General features: G+C 52.1%; 1 protein-coding gene across 1 annotated transcript in view; it reads right to left on the bottom strand.

Annotated features, from left to right (window-relative positions):
- Positions 1 to 1,934: 1,934 nt before the first annotated feature.
- The window catches only part of NAT8L (N-acetyltransferase 8 like), a 49,282-nt gene continuing 26,332 nt past the window's right edge, over positions 1,935 to 24,884 (bottom strand). The window contains exon 3 of the mRNA XM_029061968.2: positions 1,935 to 2,322. Coding sequence (XP_028917801.1) covers positions 1,955 to 2,322 — 368 coding nt within the window. The 3' untranslated portion in view covers positions 1,935 to 1,954. The remainder of the gene's footprint in view (positions 2,323 to 24,884) is intronic.

Here is a 24,884-nt window from a genome sequence, read left to right on the forward strand (position 1 = left end):
GTTCAGGGACTAGTTATTAACGCTCATTCCTCCCCTCACCAATTTCAGCATGGTCATCCTTCCAAAAAAATAATAATAATAATAATAATAATAGTCATCCTTCAGGCTTTGGGGTTTTTTTGTTTTGTCTTTTTTTTCTTTTGTTCTGTTCTCCCCAGGAATTAAAGCTAAATGGGGATTCCCCTTGAGGTTTTCAATCTGAATCCTTCCCCCCCACCCACGACCCCCCCCACCCCGAAGCAGAGACAGCAACACCAACAATATTCCTGTCTCCACCTCCCAAAGAAAAAGAAAACCTAAAACCTACTCATTTTTCCCAGCACATTAAAGTCATGCAAAGTTGCTATCCTTTTTAAATACGTTAGGAAAAAAAATAATAATACTAATAATCCCCTAGTTCAGGCTAGAAGAAGCTGTAGTCTTGGTTATGGTGTTGCTGGCAGGCACTGTACATCCAGACGCATGCCACTTCTGCTTTGCATTGCTCTTTGCATTAGACATTTCACAAATCGGGCATCGTTAAAGCAGTCATTCCCTGGGGTGGACGGCTGCGGTGAGGCCGCTACATTTAGCTATCAAGCAGCTGGTTATGCCGAAATATGCAGGGTTTCCCCCCCCGCCCCTCCCCCCACCCCTTTTGCAGATTCCGGCCACGCACTGCACCGCTGCAAGGTCCGGATTGGGTGGGCACATTGATGTGCAAATGCGTTGCCATGGAAACTGCAACCCCCCCTCCCCCCCACCCAGCTCGACTTCAATGACACCATTCAGCAAAAGCCCAAAGGAAAGGGAAGAACCGGTTGTAGGAATATTCGTACAACGCGACCAGAGACAGACAGAGAGGTGGGGGGGGGGAACAGTCGGCAGGGCCCCGGGCGCATGCGCCGGACCCGGGCGGCGGGAGGCCCCGGGCGCATGCGCCGGCCGCCCTCTCCTCCGGCGGCGGTAGGACTAGGGCGCATGCGCCGGCCGCCCCCCCCCCACGGCGGTGGCGGCGGCAGGAGGCCCAGGGCGCATGCGCCGGCAGCACGTGGAGGCCCGGAGGTCGAAGCCGGAGACTTTGCCCCGCGGTCGTGCAGTCGGAGGGATCCCTGGTTAGACTCCGAGGGGCGGGACCGGCCGACGACGGGGTGGGGAAGGGCGCCGTCCACCGCCCACCGTCCTTTCGGACATTCTGGCGAGATGAGGCACATCCAGTGAAAGTGCAACGTCGCGGGCCGGGAGGGAGGCGGGGAGGCCGGCCGGGCTCTAAGGGTCCCGGGCCGGCCGAGCCGGTCCTCCCCGGGCCCGGACCCGGCACCGACCACTTTATACGTTTTCCCTGAAAAACGACAGTCTCTCCTCTTCCTCCTCCTCCTCCTCCTCTTCGTCCTCCTCCGCCGCCGCCGTGCCCGGGGGCCGAGCGCACGTTCCGCTTCCCGCCGCGTGAAATACCGAGAACCGCGTTTCAAGTAAAAGTGTGGCCGCGGCCGCTCCCGCCGCTGCATTCGCTGCATCGGGAACGCGGGCCGTGTCCGACGGACGGGCGGCGGGAAGAGGCGGGGGGCCGAGCGGGGGTCGCGGAGCGGGGCGGGATTTTAGCTCTCTGGGCTCGGGTCGGGGGGGATTCCGGCGGGCCGCGGCCGGCGGGGCGTCCGGGCGTCCAGCGCGGAAGCCTCCGGCCCCCGGGGAGGGCCCCGCCGTGCCGTCCGTCCATCCTGACCGTCCCTCCGGGCGGCGGGTCAGCCGCGGCACGGCGGGAGCAGGGGGCGAGCACGGTGACCGCCGCGAAGGAGGGGTCGGTGGCAGCCCGGTGACGACCGAAGACGGGCCCCCGGAACCGGAGGGGGGCGAGAGAAAGGAGGGGGAGAAACCTGCCTCGGGGATCGGGCGGGGGTTGCAGTATCGGCGGTGCGCACGGGGGAGCGGGCCGGGGTCAGGGGTCGCTGGGGGTCGAGGCCGGCTGCCGGTGGCGTTATTCCTCCCGCAGCTGCAGGCGGTAGCGATGGTAGCGCAGCTGGAAGAAGAGTTTCTCGAGCGGGGAGTGCGTCATGCCCGGCAGGGCGTAATGTTCCACGACGCCCGTGTGCTTGAAGCCCAGGGACTCGTACAGCTTGTGCGCGGCCACCTTGACGGCGGTGGTGCCCAGCACGACGGCCGAGAAGTTGTTGAGCACGGCGAACTCCAGCACCTTGCGGCCGAGGCTCTTGGCGATGCCCTTGCCGCGGTAGTTGGCGTCCACGGACATGCGGCACAGCTCCACGGTGTTGTCCTCCTCGCGGCCCCGCGCGCCCACGATGCCCACCACGTTGCCGTCCAGCACGGCCACCCAGAAGCAGGAACCTGCAAGGGAGGGGGCGGGGCGCGAGCAAGGGGTCAGCGGACAGGGCTCGAGCGGCCGGAGGGGTTGGGGGAGGGCGTGTGAAGACCCCGCCCTCCTTCAGCTGGGCAGCACCCCCACTGCTCCGGGAAGAGGACGACGGGCTACTCTTACCTTACCCGGAGTCCTCGGCGCGGACCTGCCCCTCTCCGCCTCGCCCTGAGCCCCCCCGCAGAGGCTCTGCCCCTCTCTGCCTGGCCTAAACCCCCCAACGAAGACTTGCCCGGCTCTTCCTCACCCGAGCGTCCCCTGCGGAGACCCCCCCCCCCCCCCCCCGTCCCCGTCCCCGTCCCTCTCTACAGTTTGCTTTTCCTGCCTCTGGCCATGCCATAAATCCATCCGGGGGCATCCGTTCCCAAGGTGGCCCTCAGATTGTCTCTCATTTGCCTCCCTCACCCTCCACCCGGCCTTGCTGGGAGGATGGGTGGGGAGACCCCTACCCTCAGGTCGGATAAATCATGGGACCGAGGGAAATGGGGGAGGGAGGGATGGCAATGGTCAATCAATGGTGTTTATTGAGCGCTTACTGAGTGCAGAGCCCGGGACTGAGCACTTGGGAGAGTCCAGTACAATACAGTTGGTAGAGACTATCTCTGTCCACCAGAACCTGACAGTCTAGATGGGGTGATGGACAGCCAAGTAGATTGGGGCAGGGGAAATAAAGTATAAGGTCTCTCAAGGACCACCTCAGATAGGATGCAGGTGACCAGTCAGAAAATGACCAGCCTGCATGCCACAAAAACAAATTTCCAACATCCGGTTCACCTGGTCCTCAGCAAAGGGCCGTCCAAGACCATTAGCTTCCTCTGTCATTCCTCTGTCAACCAATGGCATTTATTAAGTACTGGCTGTGTGCAGAACACTGTACTAAGCACTTGGGAGAGGCCAATACAACAGAGTTGGTAGACAAGGTCCCTGCCCAAAATGAGCTTACAATCTCGACGGGGAGACAAACAGTAGAAATAATGATCCTCCCTGCTCTGTGCTTTCCTAATCCCCTATCCTAAAATACTGCCTGGATCCTCGCCGATCACTCTTTCCCCCCCTTCAAAGCCCTATTGAAGGCACACCTCCTCTAAGAGGCCTTCTCAGACTAAGCCCCACTTTTTCTCAGCTTCCCCTCCCTTCCGCATCATCACCACTCGCTCCCTTTGCTCTTCCCCCCTCTCCGCACCCCACAGCACTCATGTCTATGTCTATAGCTCTATTTATTTTATACCGATGCCTGTTTACTTGTATTGTGTCCGTCTGTCTCCCTTCTAGACTGTGACCCAGTTGTGGGCAGGGATTCTCTCTCCTTATTGCTGTATTGTACTTTCCAAGCGCTTAGTACAGTGATCTGGACAGAGTAAGTGCTCAATAACTAGAACTGAATGAATGGCCTCTTCCACCCATTTCCTCCTCCTGCCGTTCCTGTCCAAACTCCACGAATGGGTTGTCTACACCCACGGCCTCCACTTCCTCTCCACCAACTCCCTTCTTGACCCCCTACAATCCGGCTTCTGCTCCCTTCATTCTTCGGCTACCAACTCTATGGGGATGCCTTATTAAAATCACATCTCCAAGAGACCTTCCCCAGCTAAACGCTCATCCTCTTCTCCCACTCCCTTCTACGTTGCCCTTGTACTTTGGATTTCCACCCTCTATTCGGCGCTCCGACCGCCCCACAGCACTTAAATACATATCCCTAATTTCAACTCTGTTGTACTCTCCCAGATGTTTAGTACAGTGTTTGGCATAGAGGAAGCACTCAATGAAGATGACTGGTGGATTGATGACTATCATATCGACCTCTATCCTCTGCAATCTCACATTTCCTCCTGCCTCGGGGACATTTCTATATGGATGTCCTGCCAGCAACTCCAGCACAACACGTCCAAAATTCAACTCATCTTTCCTCCCAAATCCTCTCCGCGCCAAGTCTCTCCTATCACTGTGGATATTACCACCATTCTCCCTGTCCCAAAAGCCCTCAACCAGTAGAGAACCAGCATGGCCTAGTGGATAGACCTCAGGCCTGGGAATCAGAAGGACCTGCGTTCTAGTCCCGGCTCTGCTGTGTGACCTTAGCCTAGTCACTTCACTGTGCCTCAGTTCCCTCATCTATAACATGGGGATTCATTCAGTCAGTCGTATTTATTGAGCACTTACTGGGTGTACTGCGTGTTTGGCAAGTGCCATTTGGCAACAGATAGAGACAATCCCTACCCAACAACGGGCTCACAGTCTAGAAGCGGGGAGACAGACAACAAAACAAGTAGACTGGCATTAATAGCATCATAGGGGATTAAGGCTGTGAGTCCCATGTGAGACAGGGACTGTGTCCGACCCGATTATCTTGCATCTACCCCAGCACTTAGAACGGTGCCTTAACAAATACCATGAAAAAACCAATAAACAAATCCTGCTGGATTTTTCTTCACGACATCAGTAGAACCTGCCCCCTTTTTCTCCATCCAAGGTACTCCAAGCACCTGTCACGTCCTGCTTCCTTACTGACCTCCCTGCCAATGGCTTCGCCCCTCTCCAGCCGTTACTTCATTCTGCTGACCAGGTCATTCTTCTAAAACATCATTCTGTGAACATCTCCCCACTCCTCAAAAACTTCCAGCGGCTGCCCAACCATCTCTCAACCATCTCTGCTCAGAAGCGGCGTGGCTCAGCGGAAAGAGCCCGGGCTTGGGTCAGAGGTCATGGGTTCAAATCCTGGCTCTGCCACTTGTCAGCTGACTGTGGGCAAGTCACTTCACTTCTCTGGGCCTCAGTTACCTCATCTGTAAAATGGGGATGAAGACTGTGAGCCTCACGTGGGACAACCTGATTACCCTGTATCTCCCCCAGTGCTTAAAACAGTGCTCTGCACATAGTAAGCGCTTAACAAATACCGACATTATTATTATCTCTTCATCAATCAGAAACTCCTTCCCACTGGCTTTCAAACATGCCCATGTCTCCCCTACCCTAAAAAACAAAAAACCCTTCCTTGACTCCAAAGCTCCCTCCAGTTAGCACCCTATCTCCCTCCTACTATACCTCTCCAAACTCCTTGAACAAGTCGTCTACAGCTGCTGTCTCCACTTCCTCTCCTCCAATTGTCTCTTCGACCCCCTCCGATCTGGCTTATTAATAATGGTATTTGTTAATCGCTTACTACAATAATAATACTGCATGCCAGGTACTGTTCTAAGCACTAGGGTAGATACTAGATAAAGCATTGGACACGGTCCCTGTCCCACAGGGGGCTCTCGGTCCTAATCCCCATTTTACAGATGAGGTAACTGAGGCACAGAGAAGTGAAGTGACTTGCCCAAGGTCACACGGCAGACGAGTGGCAGAGCCAGGATTAGAACCCATGACCTTCTAAAGCCCAGCCCCATGCTCTATCCACTACACCGTGCTGCTTCCGCCCCCTTCACTCCACAGAAACTGCTCTGGGACGTAGAAGGGGTAGAATAATAATAATAGTAATAGTATTTGTTAAGCGCTTACAAACACTGTTTTAAGCGCTGGGGTAGATACAAGGTAATCAGGTTGTCCCATGTAGGGGTCACAGTCTTAACCACCATTTCACAGATGATGGAACTGAGGCCCAGAGAAGTGAAGTGACTTGCCCAAAGTCACACAGCTGATAAGTGGCAGAGCGGGAATTAGAACCCACAACCTCTGACTCCCAAGCCCGGGCTCTTGCCACTGAGCCACAAAGTCAGCAATGACGGCGAAGTTCACCTAGCAGCCTGTGTGTGGGCCTGAAGGGGCCAGTGCGGGACCCGCGGCACCAGCTACGTTGGCCACACAAAAAGTTGCCTTTTGTTGTGGTTTTCTGTTTGACATCCAGGCCTGGGGTTGGGGATTTCTGGTTCCTTGGAGAGACCTGGGTGCTTGTGCGGAGGGGAGTGGCAACAGCTAGGGGAGACTGAGGCAAGCTGCAGGACTGTATGCCTGGAGCCTGAAGGAGAGCAGGAGCTCATGGACGATAATAATAATAATGTTGGTATTTGTTAAGCGCTTACTATGTACAGAGCACTGTTCTAAGCACTGGGGTAGATACGGGGTCATCAGATTGTCCCACGTGAGGCTCACAGTCTTCATCCCCATTTTACAGATGAGGTAACTGAGGCACCGAGACATGAAGTGACCTGCCCAACGTCACCCAGCTGAGAGGTGACAGAGCTGGGATTAGAACCCATGACCTCTGACTCCTAAGCCTGTGCTCTTTCCACTGAGCCACGCTGCTTCTCCTGACAAGAGCTGTCAGTTGGAGAAGAGGACCCTTGGGTTCTCAAGGGGAATCTGGAAGGTGACTGGAAGCTCGTTGGGGGCAGGGGATGTATCTACCAACTCTGCTATACTGGACTCTCCCAAGCACTTAGTACAGTGCTCTGCACACAATGCTCAATAAATAACATTGATTGATCCCCTTCCTAAATCCAATAGCCTCTGCTCCATCCTAAGCCTCCTCGACCTCTCGGCTGCCTTCAACACCGTCAATCGTCCCCTTCTCCTGGAAACATTCTCCGGCCTTGGTTTCATGGACAGTGTCTTCTGGTTTTTTGTTTTGTTTTGTTTAGGGTATCTGTTAGGTTCTTGCTATGTTCCAGGCACTGTTCTAAGCACCAGGGTAGATACCAACTAATCAGGTGGGACAGTCTATGTCCCACATAGTAATAATAATGTTGGTATTTGTTAAGCGCTTACTATGTGCAGAGCACTATTCTAAGCGCTGGGGAAGATACAGAGTAATCAGGTTGTCCCACGTGAGGCTCACAGTCTTAATCCCCATTTTACAGATGAGGTAACTGAGGCACAGAGAAGTGAAGTGACTCGCCCACAGTCACACAGCTGACAAGTGGCAGAGCCGGGAGTCGAACCCATGACCTCTGACTCCGAAGCCCAGGCTCTTTCCAGAGCCACGCTGCTTCCCCTAGTATTAGCCCCCATTTCAGTAACTGAGGCACAGAGAAATGAAATGAGTTTCCCAAGGTCACACAGCATACAGATGGCAGAGCCAGGACTAGAACCCAGGTCTTTCTGACTCCCAGGCCCGGGCTCCATCCACTAGGCCACGTTGCTTCCTCCCCCACCTCCCTGGCTGCTCATTCTCGGTCTCTTTTCGCAGGCTCCTCCTCTGCCTCCCACCCCCAAACTGCGAGGGTCCCTCAAGGCTCCGTTCTGGGTCCCCTTCTATTCTCCATCAACACCCACTCCCTTGGAGAAATTCCACACCCCCTTCGACCCTGAGCTTCAAATACCACCTCTATGCCAATGAATCCCAAATCTACATCTCCAGCCCTGATCTCCTCCGCAGTCTTGCAATTCCTCCTGCCTTCAAGATATCCCTACTTGGATGTCCCGCCGACACCTCGAACGTAACATGCCCAAAACAGAGCTCCTTATCTTCCCACCCAAACCCTGTCCTCCCCATAACTTTGCTGTCACTGTAGACAACACCACCATCCTCCCTGTCTCACAAGCCAATAATCTTGGTGTTACCCTTGAATAATGTCTCTCATTCCACCCACACAGTCAATCTGTCACCAAAACCTGTCCCATCAACCTTCACAAATTGCTGAAATTCATTCATTCATTCATTCATTCATTCAATCATATTTATTGAGCGCTTACTGTGTGCAAGGCACTGTACTAAGCGCTTGGAAAGTTCATTTGAGCAACAAAGAGAGACAATCCCTGCCCACAACAGGCTCACAAGAGTCTAGAAGAGGGGAAACAGACATCAAAACAAGTAAACAGGCATCAATAGCATCATTATAAGTAATAGAATTATAGATATATACACCTCAAAACAAGTAAAGAGGCATTAATATAAATAAATAGAATGATAGATATGTGTAATAATAATAATAATAATGTTGGTATTTGTTAAGCGCTTACTATGTGCAGAGCACTGTTCTAAGCGCTGGGGTAGACACAGGGGAATCAGGTTGTCCCACGTGGGGCTCACAGTCTTAATCCCCATTTTACAGATGAGGGAACTGAGGCACAGAGAAGTTAAGTGACTTGCCCACAGTCACACAGCTGACAAGTGGCAGAGCTGGGATTCGAACTCATGAGCCCTGACTCCAAAGCCCATGCTCTTTCCACTGCCCCACGCTGCTTCTCTATCTCTTGTGTAAATATATATACACAAGAGCTGTGGGGCGGGGAGGGCGGGTAGAGCAAAGGGAGTGAGTCGGGGTGATGGGGAGAGGAGAGGGAGCTGAGGAAAAGGGGAGCTTGGTCTGGGAAGGCCTCCTGGAGGAGGTGAGCCTTCAGTAGGGTTTAGAAGGGGGGAAAGTGTGATTGTTTGGCAGATTTGAGATAGGAGGGCATTCCAGGCCAGGGGTAGAAATTGGTCCAGGGGTCGACGGCGGGACAGGCAAGAACGAGGCCTAGTGAGGAGGTGAGCGGCACCAGAGGAGCAGAGTGTGCGGGCTGGGATGGAGAAGGAGAGAGGGGTGGGGAGGTGGAGGGGGCAAGGGGATGGACGGCTTGGAAGCCAAGAGTGAGGTTTTGCTTGATACGGCGGTTGATAGGCAACCACTAGAGATTTTTCAGGAGGGGGGTGACGTGCCCAGAACGTTTCTGTAGAAAGATAATCCAGGCAGCAGAGTGAAGTTTCCCTCTGTTTCTCCTCCCCTACCCATTCATTCTCCCGCCCTCTGCTCTTCCCCCTTCCCCTCAGCATTGTGCATATTTGTATATATTATTTATTACTCTATCTATTTGGTTAATGATGATTCTATTTATCTTGATGATATCTATGCCAGACTACTTGTTTTGTTTTGTTCTGTTTTTCTTTGCTGTCTCCCCCATTTAGACTGTGAGCCCATTATTGGGCAGGGATTGTCTCTATCTGTTGCCGAATTGTACATTCCAAGCGTTTTGTACAGTGCTCGGCACATAGTAAGGGCTCAATAAATACTATTGGATGAATGAATGAATGAATGAATGAAGTATAGACTGAAGAGGGGAGAGACAGGAGGTTGGGAGAGCAGAAAGGTTGCTGATGCAGTCATCCAGTCGGGATAGGATGAGAGATTGTAACAACAAGGTAGTGGTTTGGATGGAGAGGAAAGAGCAGATCTTGGTGATGTTCTGAAGGTGACACCGGCAGGTTTTGAAGACAGATTGGATGTGTGGGATGAATGAGAGAGTGGAGTCAAGGATGACACCAAGGTTGTGAGCTTGTGAGAAGGGAAGGATGGTCGTGCCGTCCACAGTGACGGGAAAGTCAGGGAGAGGACAGGGTTTGGGAGGGAAGATAAGGAGCTCAGTCTTGGACATGTTGAGTTTTAGGTGGCGGGAGGACAACCAAGTGGAGATGTCCTGAAGGCAGGAGGAGATGTGAGCCTGGAGGGAGGGAGAGAGAACAGGAGAGGAGATGGAGAGTTGTGTGTCATCTGCGTAGAGATGATTCTTGAAGCCGCGGGAGCGAATGAGTTTACCGATGAGTATAGATGGAGAACAGAAGGGGACCAAGAACTGACCCTTGAAGAACCCCTACAGTTAGGGAATGGGAGGGGGAGGAGGAGCCCGTGAAGGAGACCAAGAATGAACGGCCGGAGAGATAAGAGGAGAACCGGGTGAGGACGGAGTCCGTGAAGCCAAGGTTGGATAACGTGTGGAGGAGAAGGGGATGGTCGACAGTGTCAAAGGCAGGTGAGAGGTCGAGGAGGATTAGGATAGAGTAGGAGCCGTCGGATTTGGCAAGGAGGAAGTCACTGGTGACCTTTGAGAGGGCAGTTTCGGTGGAATGGAGGGGACAGAAGCCAGATTGAAGGGCGTCCGGGAGAGAGCTGGGGGAGAAGAATTCGAGGCAGCAAGTGCAGACGACTCACTCCAGGAGTTTGGAAAGGAAGGGTAGGAGGGAGATGGGGCAATAACTGAAGGGGGCTGTGGGGTCAAGGGAGGGTTTTTTAGGACGGGGGAGACGTGGGCATTTTTGAAGGCAGAAGGGAAGAAGCTGTTGGAGAGTGAACGGTTGATGGAAGTTAAGGAGGGGAGGAGGGACGGGGCAAGAGTTTTTATAAGGTGGGAGGGAATGGGGTCTGAAGCGCATGTGGAGGGTGTGGCATTTGAAAGGAGGAAGGGGATCTCCTCGGAGGATACTGCTGGGAAGGATGGGAAAGTAGAAGAGGGGGTCGAGAGGAAGGGGGATGGAGGAGGGAGGGGATGATTTGGGGGAGCTCAGACCTGATGGTGTTAATTAATGAAGTAGGTGGCCAGATCGCTGGGGGTGAGGGATGGGGAGGGGGAGGAACTGGGGGCTTGAAGAGGGAGTTAAATGTCATGAACAGCCGACGAGGAAAATCTGCCCTGTCCTCTCCATATAAACTGCTACCATGTTAATCCAAGCGCTTATCCCATCCTGCCTTGGTTACTGTATCAGCCTCCTTGCTGACCTCCCTGCCTCCTGTCTCTCCCCCTCCAGACCGCACATCACTCTGCTGCCCACATCATTTTTCTACGAAAACGTTCAGTCCGTATTTTCCCACTCCTCAAGAACCTCCGGTGATTGCCCATCCACCTCCGTATCCACCAGAAACTCCTCCCCGTCGGTTTTAAAGCAGTCGATCGCCTTGCCTCCACCTACCTCACCTCCCTGATCTGCTACTACAACCCGGTCTGCACACGTTGCCCCACAGATGCCAACCTACTGGCTATCTCTATTCTCTATCTCGTCTATCTCGCTGCCGACCTCACCCGCGTCCTGCCGCTGGCCGGGAGAGCCCTCCCTCTTCATATCTGAAAGACAATCACTCACCCCACCTTCAAAGACCTATTGAAGCCAAGAGACCTTCCCCAACTAAGCCTTCATTTCCTCGTCTCTCACTCCCTTCTGTGTCTCCCTTGCACTCTTTATTCACCCTTCCCTCAACTCTACAGCACTTATCTACACATCCATAATTTATTTATATTGTCTGTCTTCCCCTCTAGACTGTAAGCTCATTCAACTACTCATTCGAGAAGCAGTGTGGCTCAGTGGAAAGAGCCCGGGCTTGGGAGTCAGAGGTCATGGGTTCTAATCTCGGCTCCGCCGCTTGGCAGCTGTATGACTTTGGGCAAGTCACTTCACTTCTCTGGGCCTCAGTGACCTCATCTGTACAATGGGGATGAAGACTGTGAGCCCCCCGTGGGACAACCTGATCTCCTTGTATCCCCCCCCAGGGTTTAGAACGGTGCTTTGCACATAGTGAGCGCTTAACAAATGCCATCATTATTATTCAACTGTGTTTATGGAGCGCTTACTATGTGCAAGTGCTTAGTACAATCCTGCTCACTGTGGGCAAGGAACATGACTACCGGCTCTGTTACACTGTAGTCTCCCAAGCACTTAATATTCATTCATTCATTCAATCGTATTTACTGAGCGCTTACTATATGCAGAGCAGTATACTGTGCACTTGGAATGTACAATTTGGCAACAGATAGAGACAATCCCTGCCCAACAACAGGCTCACAGTCTAAATGGGGAGAGAGACAACAAAACAAAACAAGTAGTCAGGCATCAATACCATCAAGATAAATAGAATCATAGATATATACACAGTGCCTGCACACAGTAAGCGCTCAGTAAATATGATTGAGTGATTGAAGGCACTGAAATTGGCTCTCTCCCCACCAGCCTATCCTCACTCCTCCCCCACTTCACCCCAGCTCAGGCACTTTACTCCTCTCAAGCCAACCTACTCACTGTGCTTCATTCTTGTCTCTCAATCAACAGTATTTAGTGAGCGCTCACTGTGAGCAGAACACTGTACTAAGTTCTTGGGAGAGTAAAATAAAACAATATAACAGACACGGTCCTTGCCCACAGTGAGCTTACAGTACTTTTGATTACCCCTCCTACCTGTCTAGAACTTCCTGTGCTCTCCCCATCTTCAAAGCCCTTCTGAAATCACATCTCCACTGGGAAGCCTTCCCCGATTAATCTCCCATCTCCCCAACCTATTTCTCCTCCGCATCACATACGCCTTTTGGGCCCTCACCCCTATGCACTTCGAGCTATCGGGCCCCCTCTCCCAGCAGCACTTAAGGAGATATTTTTAAACTAGGTTTCTTCCCCGCTACCTGCGATTTATTTTAGTGTTTGTCTCCGCCAGCTAGACTGCAAAATCCTCGAGGGCTGGGACTGCGTTGACTAACTCTATTGTACTCTCCCAAGCATTTAGTACAGTACTCTGCCCAAAGAAAGCACACGCTACATACTATTCGTTGATCGACTGGGACGTTGTGGAGGCGGACTGACAGGATCCGGTGGGAGACGGATCACGGGGGTTGAAAGTGAAAGGAGTCAAGGACGATGCCAAGGCCATGAGCTTGTGGGGCGGAGAGGGGGGGTGATGTTGACGGTGATGGGAATGTGAGGTGGAGGAGTGGGGTTGGATTGGGAGGCAGAGAAGTGGGGAGTGGGGCAGTCGTTTTCTGGGCCCCGGGTTTGGCTCTCCCAGGGTGGGCGCTGCCCAGGTCACACGTACCCCCTCGCACCCCTGCTGCTGGACAAAGCCTGGCCCTCCTTGGTGTGGCCGGAATAGGACTCCCGGGCCCGGCAGCCGGTAGTTTCCCCTCAGGGTAGGCCAGGCTTGGGGGACAAGATCCCCAGGAAAATGAACCCTCTCAGCCAATAGCCCTGGAAGAGACGCTCCAGCCCAGGGCACAGACCCCCAGCTCCAGCCCAGGGCACAGATCCCCAGCTCCAGCCCCGCACACAGACCCCCAGGCAGTTTTCCACGGGGAAGGGGTCGGGGGTGGGGGAAACAGTTGGCAGCGGGTAGGAGCGATAAGAGAGCAGGGCTGCATGATTCAAACAGGACTGAAACCAACAGATTCTTTTGAATGGTGTTCTTCTAACAATAATAAGAGTGCTTTCAATGTGCCAAACACGTCTTCCTTGGTGCTGGGCTAAGTCTTGGAAGAGTCCTTGAGAAAGCAACAAGCCTAGGAGTACAATGGATCACTCCTCACTGAGCAGCCCAGCATTAACACCCTGCCTGCATTTTATGCACATGCAAGCACACACACCCACACACACCCCACACACACACACACAAACACTCTCTCTCTCTCTCTCCCTTGCTCTCTCTGCCTCTGGGGGGTACCTTCGATGTGCAGAGCACTGTGCTGGGCATTTGGGAACATACAATGGAAGTTAAAGGGGCAGCTCAAGACCTTAAGCTATGACCATCTTTGAACCTGGTTAGTCAAGAAATTCAACTTTCAAATTCAAATTCAACTAAAGGTGGCCAACTTTAAACCAGCCAAACTCCTCCACCACCCCCTCCTTCCCTTCTTCCCCCTCCTTCCTCTCTTCTTCCTCCTTCTCCTTTTCCTCCTCTTCCCCCCTTCCTCCTTCTCCTTTTCCTCCTCTATCTTGTCCTCTTCCTCCTCCTTCTTTTCTTCCTCTATCTTGTTCTTCTCCTCCTCCTCCTTCCCCTCCCTCCTCCTTCTCCTTTTCCTCCTCCATCTCCTCCTTCTCATCCTCCTCCTCTTCCTCCCCACAACAAAGGCCTTGGTGGAGAGGCAGAAGAGCGATTTCTTGCAGCAATTTCCCCTCCCCTTCCTCCGGACAGGAATCAGACAGTTTGACATGTCTCGGGGAACGGTAAAGGGGAAGAGGGGGAAACTGATCAAGCAATAGCATCTACTGAATCTCTTCCATGTGCAGAGCACTGTACAAAGCACTTGGAAGAGTAGGACTGAGAAGCAGTGTCACCTAGTGGGAAAGGACACAGGGCTGGGACTCAGGAGACCTGGTTCTAACCTTGGCTCTGCCTTTGCCTATGTGACTTCAGGCAGGCCACTTAACCTCTCTGTGCCTCCGTATCCTCATCTGCAAAATGGGGATTCAAAACCTGTTCTTTCTCACCTTTAGACTGTTAGTCCCATGTGGGACAATCAATCAATCAATAATATTTATTGAGCACGTACTTGTGGGCAGAGCCCGGTATTACGCGCATGGGAGATTGCGCTTAGAATAGTGCTTTGCACATAATAAACGCTTAACAAATGCCATCATCATCATACAACAGGGTTGGTAGACATGTTCCCTGCTCACTCTTGCAGCCTAGAGGGAGAGGCAGACAATAAATAATAATAATAATAATAATAATAATGGGATTTGTTAAGCATTTAACTATGTGTCAGGCACCGTACTAAGCACTGGGGTGGATACAGGTGGATTGGGTTGGACACAGTCCCTGTCCCACAGGGGCACATTTTACAGATGAGGTAACTGAGGCCCAGAGAAGTGAAGTGACTTGCCTAAGGTCACATAGTATACAAGTGGCGGAGCCAGGATTAGAACCCAGACCTTCTGACTCCCAGGACCGTGCTCTATTCACTACGCCACGATATATAGATATATATATATGTGTGTGTGTCTATATATAAGTCCTGTGGGCTGAGGGTGGGGTGACTCTTAAGTGCTTAAAGGGTACAAATTCAGTCAGTCAGTTGTATTTATTGAGCGCTTCCTGTGTGCAGCACACTGTACTAAGCTCTTGGGAAAGGACAATATAGCAGTAAATGGACACAATCCCTACCCACACTCTTGGAGGCAATGTGATTTTAGGAAGGACTTGATGGTAGGGAGAGTGGCAGTCTGTCGGATATGGAGGGAGAGAGATGACACGGGCAAGGAGTCAAATGCACATGACAGACAAGACAGGGATTGTACCTGATCTGTTTATCCTGTATCTATACCCACGCTTAGGAGTCATTTTACAAATATCACAATTAGTAGTAATGCAATAGTGTTAGTGGTATTTACAATAAAGTGTGTGAGATAGACAGTAAAATTAATTTCAGATAAGAAAAAGAAATAGTCTATTAAGATATGTAAGTGGCATGGGGGGGCGGGGGGAGAGAAGGGGAAGGGACAGGGGATGAATCCTCAAGTGAATCAGTGACCTTTGGACATTTGATATTCACCCCGCCCCCAACCCCACAACATTTATGTACAAATCTTTAGTATAGTGCTTTGTACACCGTAAGTGCTCAATAAATACGATTGAAAAAACATCTTTAAATTACATATTATACATTATATATTTCTATTAATGTCTGTCTCCACCTGTAATAATAATAATTGTGGAATTTGTTAAGTATTTACTATGTGCCAGGCACTGTACTTAGCACTGGGTTAGATACAAGGTAACCAGGTTGGGCACAGTCCCAGTCCCACTTGGGGCTCACAATCTTCATCCCCATTTTCCAGAGGAGGGACTGAGGCTCAGAGAAGTGAAGTGACTTTCCCAAGGTCACAAAGCAGACAGTGGTGGAGCTGGGATTAGAACCCAGATCCTTCTGACTCCTAGGCCCGTGCTTTATCCATTAGGCCATGCTGCTTCTCTAGACTGTAAGAGCTTTATGGGCAGGGAATGTGTCCACTAATTCTGTTGTACTGTACTCTCCCGAGCTCTTAGTACACTTCTCTGCACATAGTAAGTGCTCAGTAGATACCACTGATTGATTGAATGAACTGCCTCGATGACGCAGAAGTGCCAAAGTGGCCGATGCCAGCGGAGGGAACTAGGATGAGGAGATGAGAGGTGAGTCAGGGAAGTCTTCCTGGAGGAGATGGGTTTTCAGAATCAACAGCATTTATGGAGCGCTTACTGTGTTTACAGCACCGTACTAAGCGCTTGGGAGAGTAAAATACGACGGAGTTGGTAGAGATGTTCCCTACCCACACTGAGCTTACGGTCTAGAGGAAGACCTTTGCAGATGGGGAGAGCAGTGGTCTGTTAAGGTGTGGAGGAGGGAGGGAGCTCCAGCAGGAGGAAGGGGGTGAGCAAGTGGCCAGTGATGGGAGAGAAGAGGAGGGAGAGTGAGCAGGTGGGGGAGGAGCTGAATGCGAGTGAGCTGATGGGGAGCCCTATCGTGGGGACAGATCGGGGGGCAGGGGGCTGGGGGCAGGGCATGGCTGACACGGGCAGAGGGAGGAGCGTGGGAGGCCAAGGGGCTGTGGCTGCCAGCCCCCTCCTGCCCAGGCGCGCCTCTTGACCCAGAGCAGCCGGGACCAAGGGTCCACCACGTTCCACCCACGCTTCCTCGGGGGCGAGGGAGGATTCCCCCTGGGGGCCATGCTGCCACAGCGTGGGCTCACGTGCCCACATGCCAAGAACCTCCAGGGAGCGAGACTGTGCGTGGCCCGGGGCACCAACACCCGCGGGACTTGTAGTCCAGATCCTGGGGTGGCCCACCGGGAACTGTCGGGGGGAGTGTGGGTCTCAGAGGGGGGTATCGGGAAGGGTTACGTCTTGGAGATTTGGGGCGCGGGGGAGGACTGGGGTGCATGTGAGCCTCAGTGCAAGGTCTGAAGGCTTCCTGCCCAACAGGCTGGTGGCTTAGAGAAGCAGCACGGCTCAGTGGCAAGAGCCCGGGCTTGAGAGTCGGAGGTCATGGGTTCGAATCCCGACTGCCACTTGTCAGCTGTGTGACTGCGGGCAAGTCACTTAACTTCTCTGGGCCTCAGTTCCCTCATTTGGAAATGAGGATTGAGACTGTGAGCCCCACGCGGGACAGCGACTGGGGCCAACCCAGTGTGCTTGCTTCCACTCCCAGCACTTAGTACAGTGCCTGGCACATAGTAAGCACTTAATGACTACCATCATCATCATCACTGAGCTCTTACTGTGTGCAGAGCACTGGACTAAGTACATGGGAGAGCACAATACAACAGAAGGAGGAGACGCTTTCCCTGCCCTTCCAGTCTAGGGCTCCACATCGGCCCCTGACCTGAGACCAGCTTCTGACCGGGCCTAGACCAATGCACACCAACTCCAGACCAGGCTTGACTGACCCCAGACTGATGCAGACCAGTTCCAAACCAGCCCTGATAAGCCCCAGATCAGCCCCCGATCAGCTCCAGTCTGAAGCAGACCAGCTCCCGCGCGGCCGCTGACCGGCCACAGTCCAACCCCTGAGTGGCCTCAGACCGATGTAGACCAGCTCCAGCCCAGCCTCCAACTGGCCTCAGAGCAACACAGACTAGCTTCAGAGCGGCTCCAGACTGGCTCCTGACTGACAGGCGCTCCTGACCAGCCCCCGAATGACCCCTGATCGGGCCTAGACCAATGAAGACCAACTTCAGACCAGCCCCAAATCGACGGAGCCCTTGTCCAGCCCCTGATTGGCTCCAGAGTGACTCAGACCAGCAGCAGACCAGCCCCAGACCAGCCCCCAACTGAGACCAGCTCCAGACCCGCCTCAGCCCAGACCCAGACGGGCACAGATTTACTCCAGACCAGTCCCAAATCAATGCAGACCAGCTCTGGATCAGCCCCCGATTGGCTCTAGACAGATACAGATCAGCTCCAGACCAACCGCTGATTGGACCCTGACCAAAACCAGCTCCAAACTGGCCCCTGACCGAGGCCAGCTCCAGCTCGGCCCTTGACCAACTCCAGACCAACACAGCCAAGCTCCAAACTAGCCCCTGACCAGCTCCAGAGCAAGACCACCTCCAGACTGGCACCTGACCGGCCCCGGAATGACACATATTGGCTCCAGACCAATATCTGATTGGCACCAGTTTGGCTCCAGGCCAACCCCTGACCAACACAGACCGGTCCCCCTGACCGAGAGACCCGGCTAGCATCCAGCCCCGGCTGATATCTGTGGCTACAAACAGGCGCTCCACACCCGGTCTACCTCGCTGGTGGCCACAGCCTGGGCATCCCTCACCGGCCTAGGTGGGGACGCCCCTCACCACCCTCCTGGCAACTCGGTTTCTGGCCTTCCTTAGGCCCTACTCCCAGAAGGACCACTGTTCCACACATACCCAGAGCCCAAGCAGAAGCAGCTCCAGAGCCCTGTCCCCCCCGTCCTTTGGCTCCTGCCCCCAGCCAGCCACTGGCCACAAACACTCACACATACACACAGAGTCCAATCTGCCTCCCCCTCCTGCCCCACCCCACTTCCCAGCGGCACTGACCCCACCGGCAGAGAGGGGCAGAGCCTGTGTCCACAGCCCCGTCCCTCTGTGGAAAGAGCACAGGTGGGCCTAGGAATCAGATGATCCTGACCCTGCCACTTACCTGCTCCGTGAACTGCTCTCCGCTTCAGTTCCCTCATCTGTCAAATGGGGATTCCAAACCTGTTCTCCCCAGCCTTAGACTGTGAGCTCCATGTCGGGCAGGGATTGTACCTGACCCGATTAGCTTCCATCTCCCCCGGCACTTAATACAGTGCTTGACACATAGTACGTGCTTAACAAATCCTGTTATGATGATGATGATAATCTCAGGCAGAAATTAGCCATGAGCTAAAGCCTCTAGCTCAGAAGCTATATTTCCAGTCCCAGCAGAGGGGCAAAAAAAAAACATACGGATACATGGATGGTTTTATTCAATCATTCATTCATTCATATTTATTGAGGGCTTATTGTGTGCAGAGCACTGTACTAAGTGCTTGGGAGAGTCCAATATAACATCCAGCACTTAGAACAGTCCTTGGCACATAGTAAGTGCTTAATAAATACCAGCATCATTATTATTATTATTATTATTAGCAGACACAAATCCCCCCAACGCGTTTAGTCTAGCGGGATGGTGACACATGCAAACCGACACACACTGACAGATGCACACATATGAATTTGCATCCAGACCCACAATCAGCCAGCCCTATTTATGGCCCTTAGGGAGAGCATCAGGCTGCCCGCCCAGCTCAGAGGAGTGACAAGGGGATGACTCACTCCCTGCCCTCAAGGACCTTCAATTCTGAGAAGAGTGAAAAAGAAAATCAAGCACAAATACAAAGATACCCCAAGCACAGATTTGGGTCAAAGAAATCCCTGCTGAGGATGGTGAGAATACAGGCCGGAAAAGGCCGGAAAAGGTGCCAGGCCCTGCTTGTTGTGTTTCCATGGAAACCGCATGTAAGCGGCCCGAGATTTACCCTCTGAGTCACTCATGCTCAGAGATCAATCAATTGTATTAATTGAGCACGAACTATGTGCAGAACTCTGTACTATGTATTCAGAGATGTGCAGAACTCTGTACTATGTGTTCAAGATCAGCATGGGAAGCAGCATGACATAGTGGATAAAGCACAGGCCTGGGAGTTTGAAGGTCATGGGTTCTAGTCCCAGCTTTGCCACTTGTCTGCTGAGGGATCTGGGGCAAGTCACTTCACTTCTCTGTGCTTCAGTTACTTCACCTGTAAAATGTAATCAAGACTGTGAACCCCAAGTGGGACAGGGTCTGTGTCCAACCCGATTTGCTTGTATCCACCCCAGTGCTTAGTTCAGTGCCTGGCACATAGTAAACACTTAACCAATACCATTACTATTATTATTATTATCAGCAGCATTGTCTGTGAGCCCAACCCTGACTTGACACACTTCACCTGCTGCCTTATATTTCTGAATCACCTCCCTCTTACCTCACCTCCCTTCTTTCCTCCTGCAGTCCAGCAAACTCTGCTCCTCTGGTGCCGCTAACCTCACTGTGCCTCGTTCTCGCCTGTCCCGCCGCTGACCCCTGGCCACGTCCTACCTCTGGCCCGGAATGCCCTCCCTCCTCACATCTGCCAAACTAACTCTCTTCCCCTCTTCAAAGCCCTCCTGAGAGCTCACCTCCTCCAGGAGGCCTTCCCAGACTGAGCCCTCTCTTTTCCTCAGCTCCCCCTTCCCTCCCCATTGCTCCGGTTTACTCCCTTTGCTCTACACCCCCTCCCCGCCCCAAAGCACTTGTGTATATATGTACAGATGTATAATTCTATTTATATTAATGCCTCTTTCCTTGTTTTGATGTCTGTCTCTCCCTTTCTAGACTGTAACCCCGTTGTGGGCAAGGACTGTCTCTCTTTATCATTGAATTGACCTTCCCAAGCATTTAGTACAGTGCTCTGCACACAGTAAGCGCTCAATAAATACGAATGAATGAATCTTATGTCAGGCTTCCTGGCCACTGCTTCCTCCTCCTCTCCCAATCCTTGTGGGGCCTGAGGGAAGCCCAGAGTCAGTCAATCAATCAATCAAGGTATTTACTGAGTCCATATAGGGTGCAGAGCACTGTACTAAGCACTTGGGAGAGTACAGTGCCAAAGAGTTGGTAGATTACTCAATCCATCAATGGTATTTATTACGTGCTTAATGTGTTCAGAGCACTACGCTAAGCACTTGGGAGAGTACAATCCAAAAGAGTTGGTAGATCCACAGTGAGACCTGTCTCCACACATCGGGGAATAGAGCTTTAATAACATCACCGAAGAGCCAAATGCTGTACCTTTGAGCAGTCCAAGGCAACTTTCCGCGTTAAATTGGGAGGGTTTTTTTGCCCCAATTTTCCAGACGAAGGACTGATGGATTGATCATTCACTGGGAACAGTCTCTGCTCCGTCCTGCTGAGGCTGGGTCCGGAGCTGAGGAAGTGGTCAGCGTCGTAGGGCAGTTACGATCTAAAAGTCCTCGGACCGAGAGAGTCAAGAGAGAGGCTGTGTCTACAGGAGCAAATTTTCCAGACGAGTCCAGACCAAAAATCACACGTGGAAATTCTCTGGACACTCCAGGGCAAAAATGGTCTCTCTCAGTTGTCGGTCTCTGGTCAGAGTGGTTTGGGAAGGTTCCTGCTCAGGTGCTTTATTCAAGGAAAAAGCTGGAATCTTTCTGCTGCTGCAGGCTTCTCAGCCATCAGAGCTGGAATCACTGGTTCCTCAGCCCTGCCGTGCCCGGGGCCACACTGGTTGGCGGGAAGGCCCGGAAGAAGCAGTGGTGGCCTAGTGGATAGAGCCCGGGCCTGGGAGTCAGAAGGGCCTGGGTTCTAATCCCAGCTCCGCCACTCGTCTGCTGTGTGACCTCGGGCAAGTTACTTCACTTCTCCGTGTCTCAGTTCCCTCATCTGTAAAATGGGGATTGAGACTGTGAGTCCCACGTAGGACAGGGACTGTGTCCAACCCAATTTGCTTGCATCCACCCCAGCGCTTAGTATGGTGCCTGGCACATAGTAAGCATTTTACAAATGCCACGATTGTTATTATTTTTATCATTTATTATTATTGTTGTTATTGTTATTATTATATGGGGATTAAGACTGTGAGCCCCATGTGAGACAGGGACTGTGTCCAACCTGATTAGCTTGTCTCTACCCCAGAACTTAGTAGAGTGACTGGCACAGTGTAAGTGTCTGACCAATACCAGAAAAAAGAAGGAGAAGAAAGAAAGAAGGATGCCCATGCCACCGGCCAAGTGCCCCGAGCCCCTTTCCAAAAGAGTGCAGAGGAGATGACAGCCACAGCAGCAGTTTCCCTCCTCACCGCTGGACTAGGTAAGCACAAGTTTCCCAGACCCCCAAATCAGACACTGGGTCGACCTGGACCCCCAAATCAGACACTTGTCATGCTGAACACTAAAGTCAGACATTGGGTCCTCCTGGACCACAAAACTAGGCACTGATCATGCTGAACCCCAAAATAAGATAATGGTCAGGTGGACCCAAAAATCAGATCTGAGCATCCTGGGCCCCAAACTTAGACATGGGGCAACCTGGACCCTAAAACCAGACATCAAACATCTTGGAACCCCAAAACTGGGCATTGGTCATGCTGAACCCCAAAACAGACACTGGTCATCCTGAATGCTAAAAGATATTTGATCGCCTTGGACCCCAAGACCAGACACTGATCACACAGGTCTCCAGAATGAGGCATTGGCCATCCTGGACCCCCATATCGGATGCTAGGTCATCCTGGACCCCAAAACCAGACACTGGTCACGCCGAACTCTAAAATCAGACACTGCATCACCAAAACTAAACCCTGATCATGTTGAACTCCCAAATCAGACACTGTTCGGGTGGAGCCCAAAATCAGATACCAATCATCCTGAACCCCCAAAACCACATCAGGCATGCCTAACCCTACTACCAGACATCAAACATCCTGGCCCCCAAAACCCCAGTCTCTCCCTACTCCAATCCATACTTCACTCTCCTGCACGAATCACTGAACAACAAAAACATTCAGTCCATATCTCCCCAATCCTCAAGAACCTCCAGGGGCGGCCCATCCACTTCCGTATCAAACAGAAACTCTTCACCATTGGCTTTAAAGCGGTCAATATCCCTGTCTCCTCCTCCCTCACCTTGCTATTCTACTCCAACCCAGCCCGCACACTTCGCTCTTCTAATGCCAACCTTCTCACTGGGCCTGCATCTTGCCTGTCTCGCCACCGCCCACATCCTGCCTCCCTCCTCAAATCCCACAGACAATGACTCTCCCTCACTTTAAAGTCTTATTGAAAGCACATCTCCTCCAAGAGGCCTTCCCTGACAAAACCCCCCTTTCCTCTTCTTCCACTCTCTTCCGCATCATCCTGACTTGCTCCCTTGATTCTTGCCCCCTCCCAGCCCCACAGCACTTATGTACAAATCTGTCATTTATTTATTTCAATTAATGCCTATCTCCCTGCATCTAGACTGCAAGCTCGTTATGGGCAGGGAATGTATCTGTTTATTGTTGTATTGTACTCTCCCAAGCGCTTAGTACAGTGCTCTGCACACAGTAAGCGCTCAATAAACACCATTGAATAAATGAATCATAACTCTTTTTGCGGAAAGTTTAGGGAAAAGGAGTGGAATTCATGAATCTGCGAGGCACCAGCCTGATGCAGCTAAAGGAATGAGAGAGACAGAGTCTGAGGAGAAGAGGAAAGACAGCAAGATAAGCAGAGAAGCCCAGAGAGACAGAATGGATACACATGGACAAAGAGACAGAAAAATACAGAGAGAAGTAGTGTAGCTTAGTGGATAGAGCCCAGGTCTAGGGAGTCAGAAGGATCTGGGTTCTACTTTTGACTCCACCACTTGTCTGATGGGTGACCTTGGGCAAGTCAGTTCATTTCTCTGTGCCTAAGTTCCCTTCGTTGTACAATGGGAGCTAAGACTGTGAGCCCCATATAGCAGGGACTGTGTCCAAGCATCTACCTCAGTGCTTAGTGCTGTGCCAGTGAACATACTAAGCACTTGACAAATACCACGAGAAGCAGCATGGCTTAGAGGATATAGCCCAGGCTTGGGAGTCACAGGTCATCGGTTCTAATACCGACTCTGCCACTTGTCTGCTGGGTGACCTGGGGCAAGTCACTTAACTTCTCTGTGCCTCAGTTCCCCTAGAACAGTGCTTGGCACATAGTAAGCGCTTAACAAATACCATCATCACCATCATTTCTTAAAAAAAAGAGAGGTTGAGTACACTCAGGGCAGTTAGGGTCAGGTTCAGTGAGCTGAGACAGACTGCTTCCCCACTGCCCTGAGACTGAGCGAGGTGGGGAGGCTCCCCCGAGGCTCCAGGACTGGACAGTGTCTCCTGGTCAAACCTCACACCCCCATAGCGCCTTACCAAAGGAGACTTTCCCCCAATCCAAGGAGACTGTCTGTCAGTCAATCATATTTATTCAGCCCTTATTGTGTGCAGAGCACTGTATTGAGCACTTGGGAGAGTACAATATAATATAGTTGGGAGGCACGTTCCCTTCCCAAAACGAGCTTACGTCTAGAAGGGGTGGCTGGCATTGATATAATAATGTTGGTATTTGTTAAGCGCTTACTATGTGTAGAGCACTGTTCTAAGCACTGGGGGAGATACAGGGTAATCAGGTTGTCCCATGTGAGGCTCACAGTTTTAATCCCCATTTTACAGTTGAGGGAACTGAGGCACAGAGAAGTTAACTGACTTGCCCACAGTCACACAGCTGACAAGTGGCAGAGTTGGAATTCGAACCCATGACCTCTGACACCCAAGCCCGGGCTCTTTCCACTGAGCCACGCAAATTATGGCTATTATGTAGCCTATGTGCTGTGGAACTCAGTTTGGAGTCCTCTTCTATTTTCCATCTCCACCCACTCCCTTGGAGAAATCATTCGCTCCCATGGCTTCAACTACCATCTCTCTGTGGATGATTCCCAAACCTAAATCTCCAGCTCTAACCTTTCTCCTTCTCTGCAGTCTCGCATTTCCTCCTGCCTTCAGGACATCTCGGCTTGGTTGTCCCCCCGTCACCTCAAGCTCAACATATCCAAAGCAGAGCTCCTTATCTTCCCACCCAAACCCCAACCTCCCCGACTTTCCCGTCACTGTAGATGGCACCACCAACCTACCCGTCTAACAAGCCCCGTAACCTTGGCGTTATCCTCAACTCATCTCTCTCATTCAACCCACATATTCAATCTGTCACTAAATCCTGTTGGTTAAACCTTCATGACCGCTAAAATCCACCCTCTCCTCTCCATCCAAACTGCTATCACATTAGTCCAAGCACTTATCCTATCCCGCCTTTACTGCATCGGCCCCCCTCGCTGACCTCCCTGCTTCCAGGCTTCACCTCTCCAGTCTGTGCTTCCCTCCGCTGTCCAAACCATTCAGTTCACATCTCCCCACTCCTCAAACACCTCTATGGCTGCCCAGCCATCTCCTCATTAAACAGAAACTCCTCATGACTGGCTTTAAGGCACTCAGTCAGCTCTCCCTCTCCTACCTTACCTCGCTGATTTCCCACTACAAAAGCCTGTACATTTCACTCCTCTAA

This window comes from Ornithorhynchus anatinus, chromosome 4, assembly GCF_004115215.2.
Source record: "Ornithorhynchus anatinus isolate Pmale09 chromosome 4, mOrnAna1.pri.v4, whole genome shotgun sequence".
Classification (NCBI taxonomy): domain Eukaryota; kingdom Metazoa; phylum Chordata; class Mammalia; order Monotremata; family Ornithorhynchidae; genus Ornithorhynchus; species Ornithorhynchus anatinus.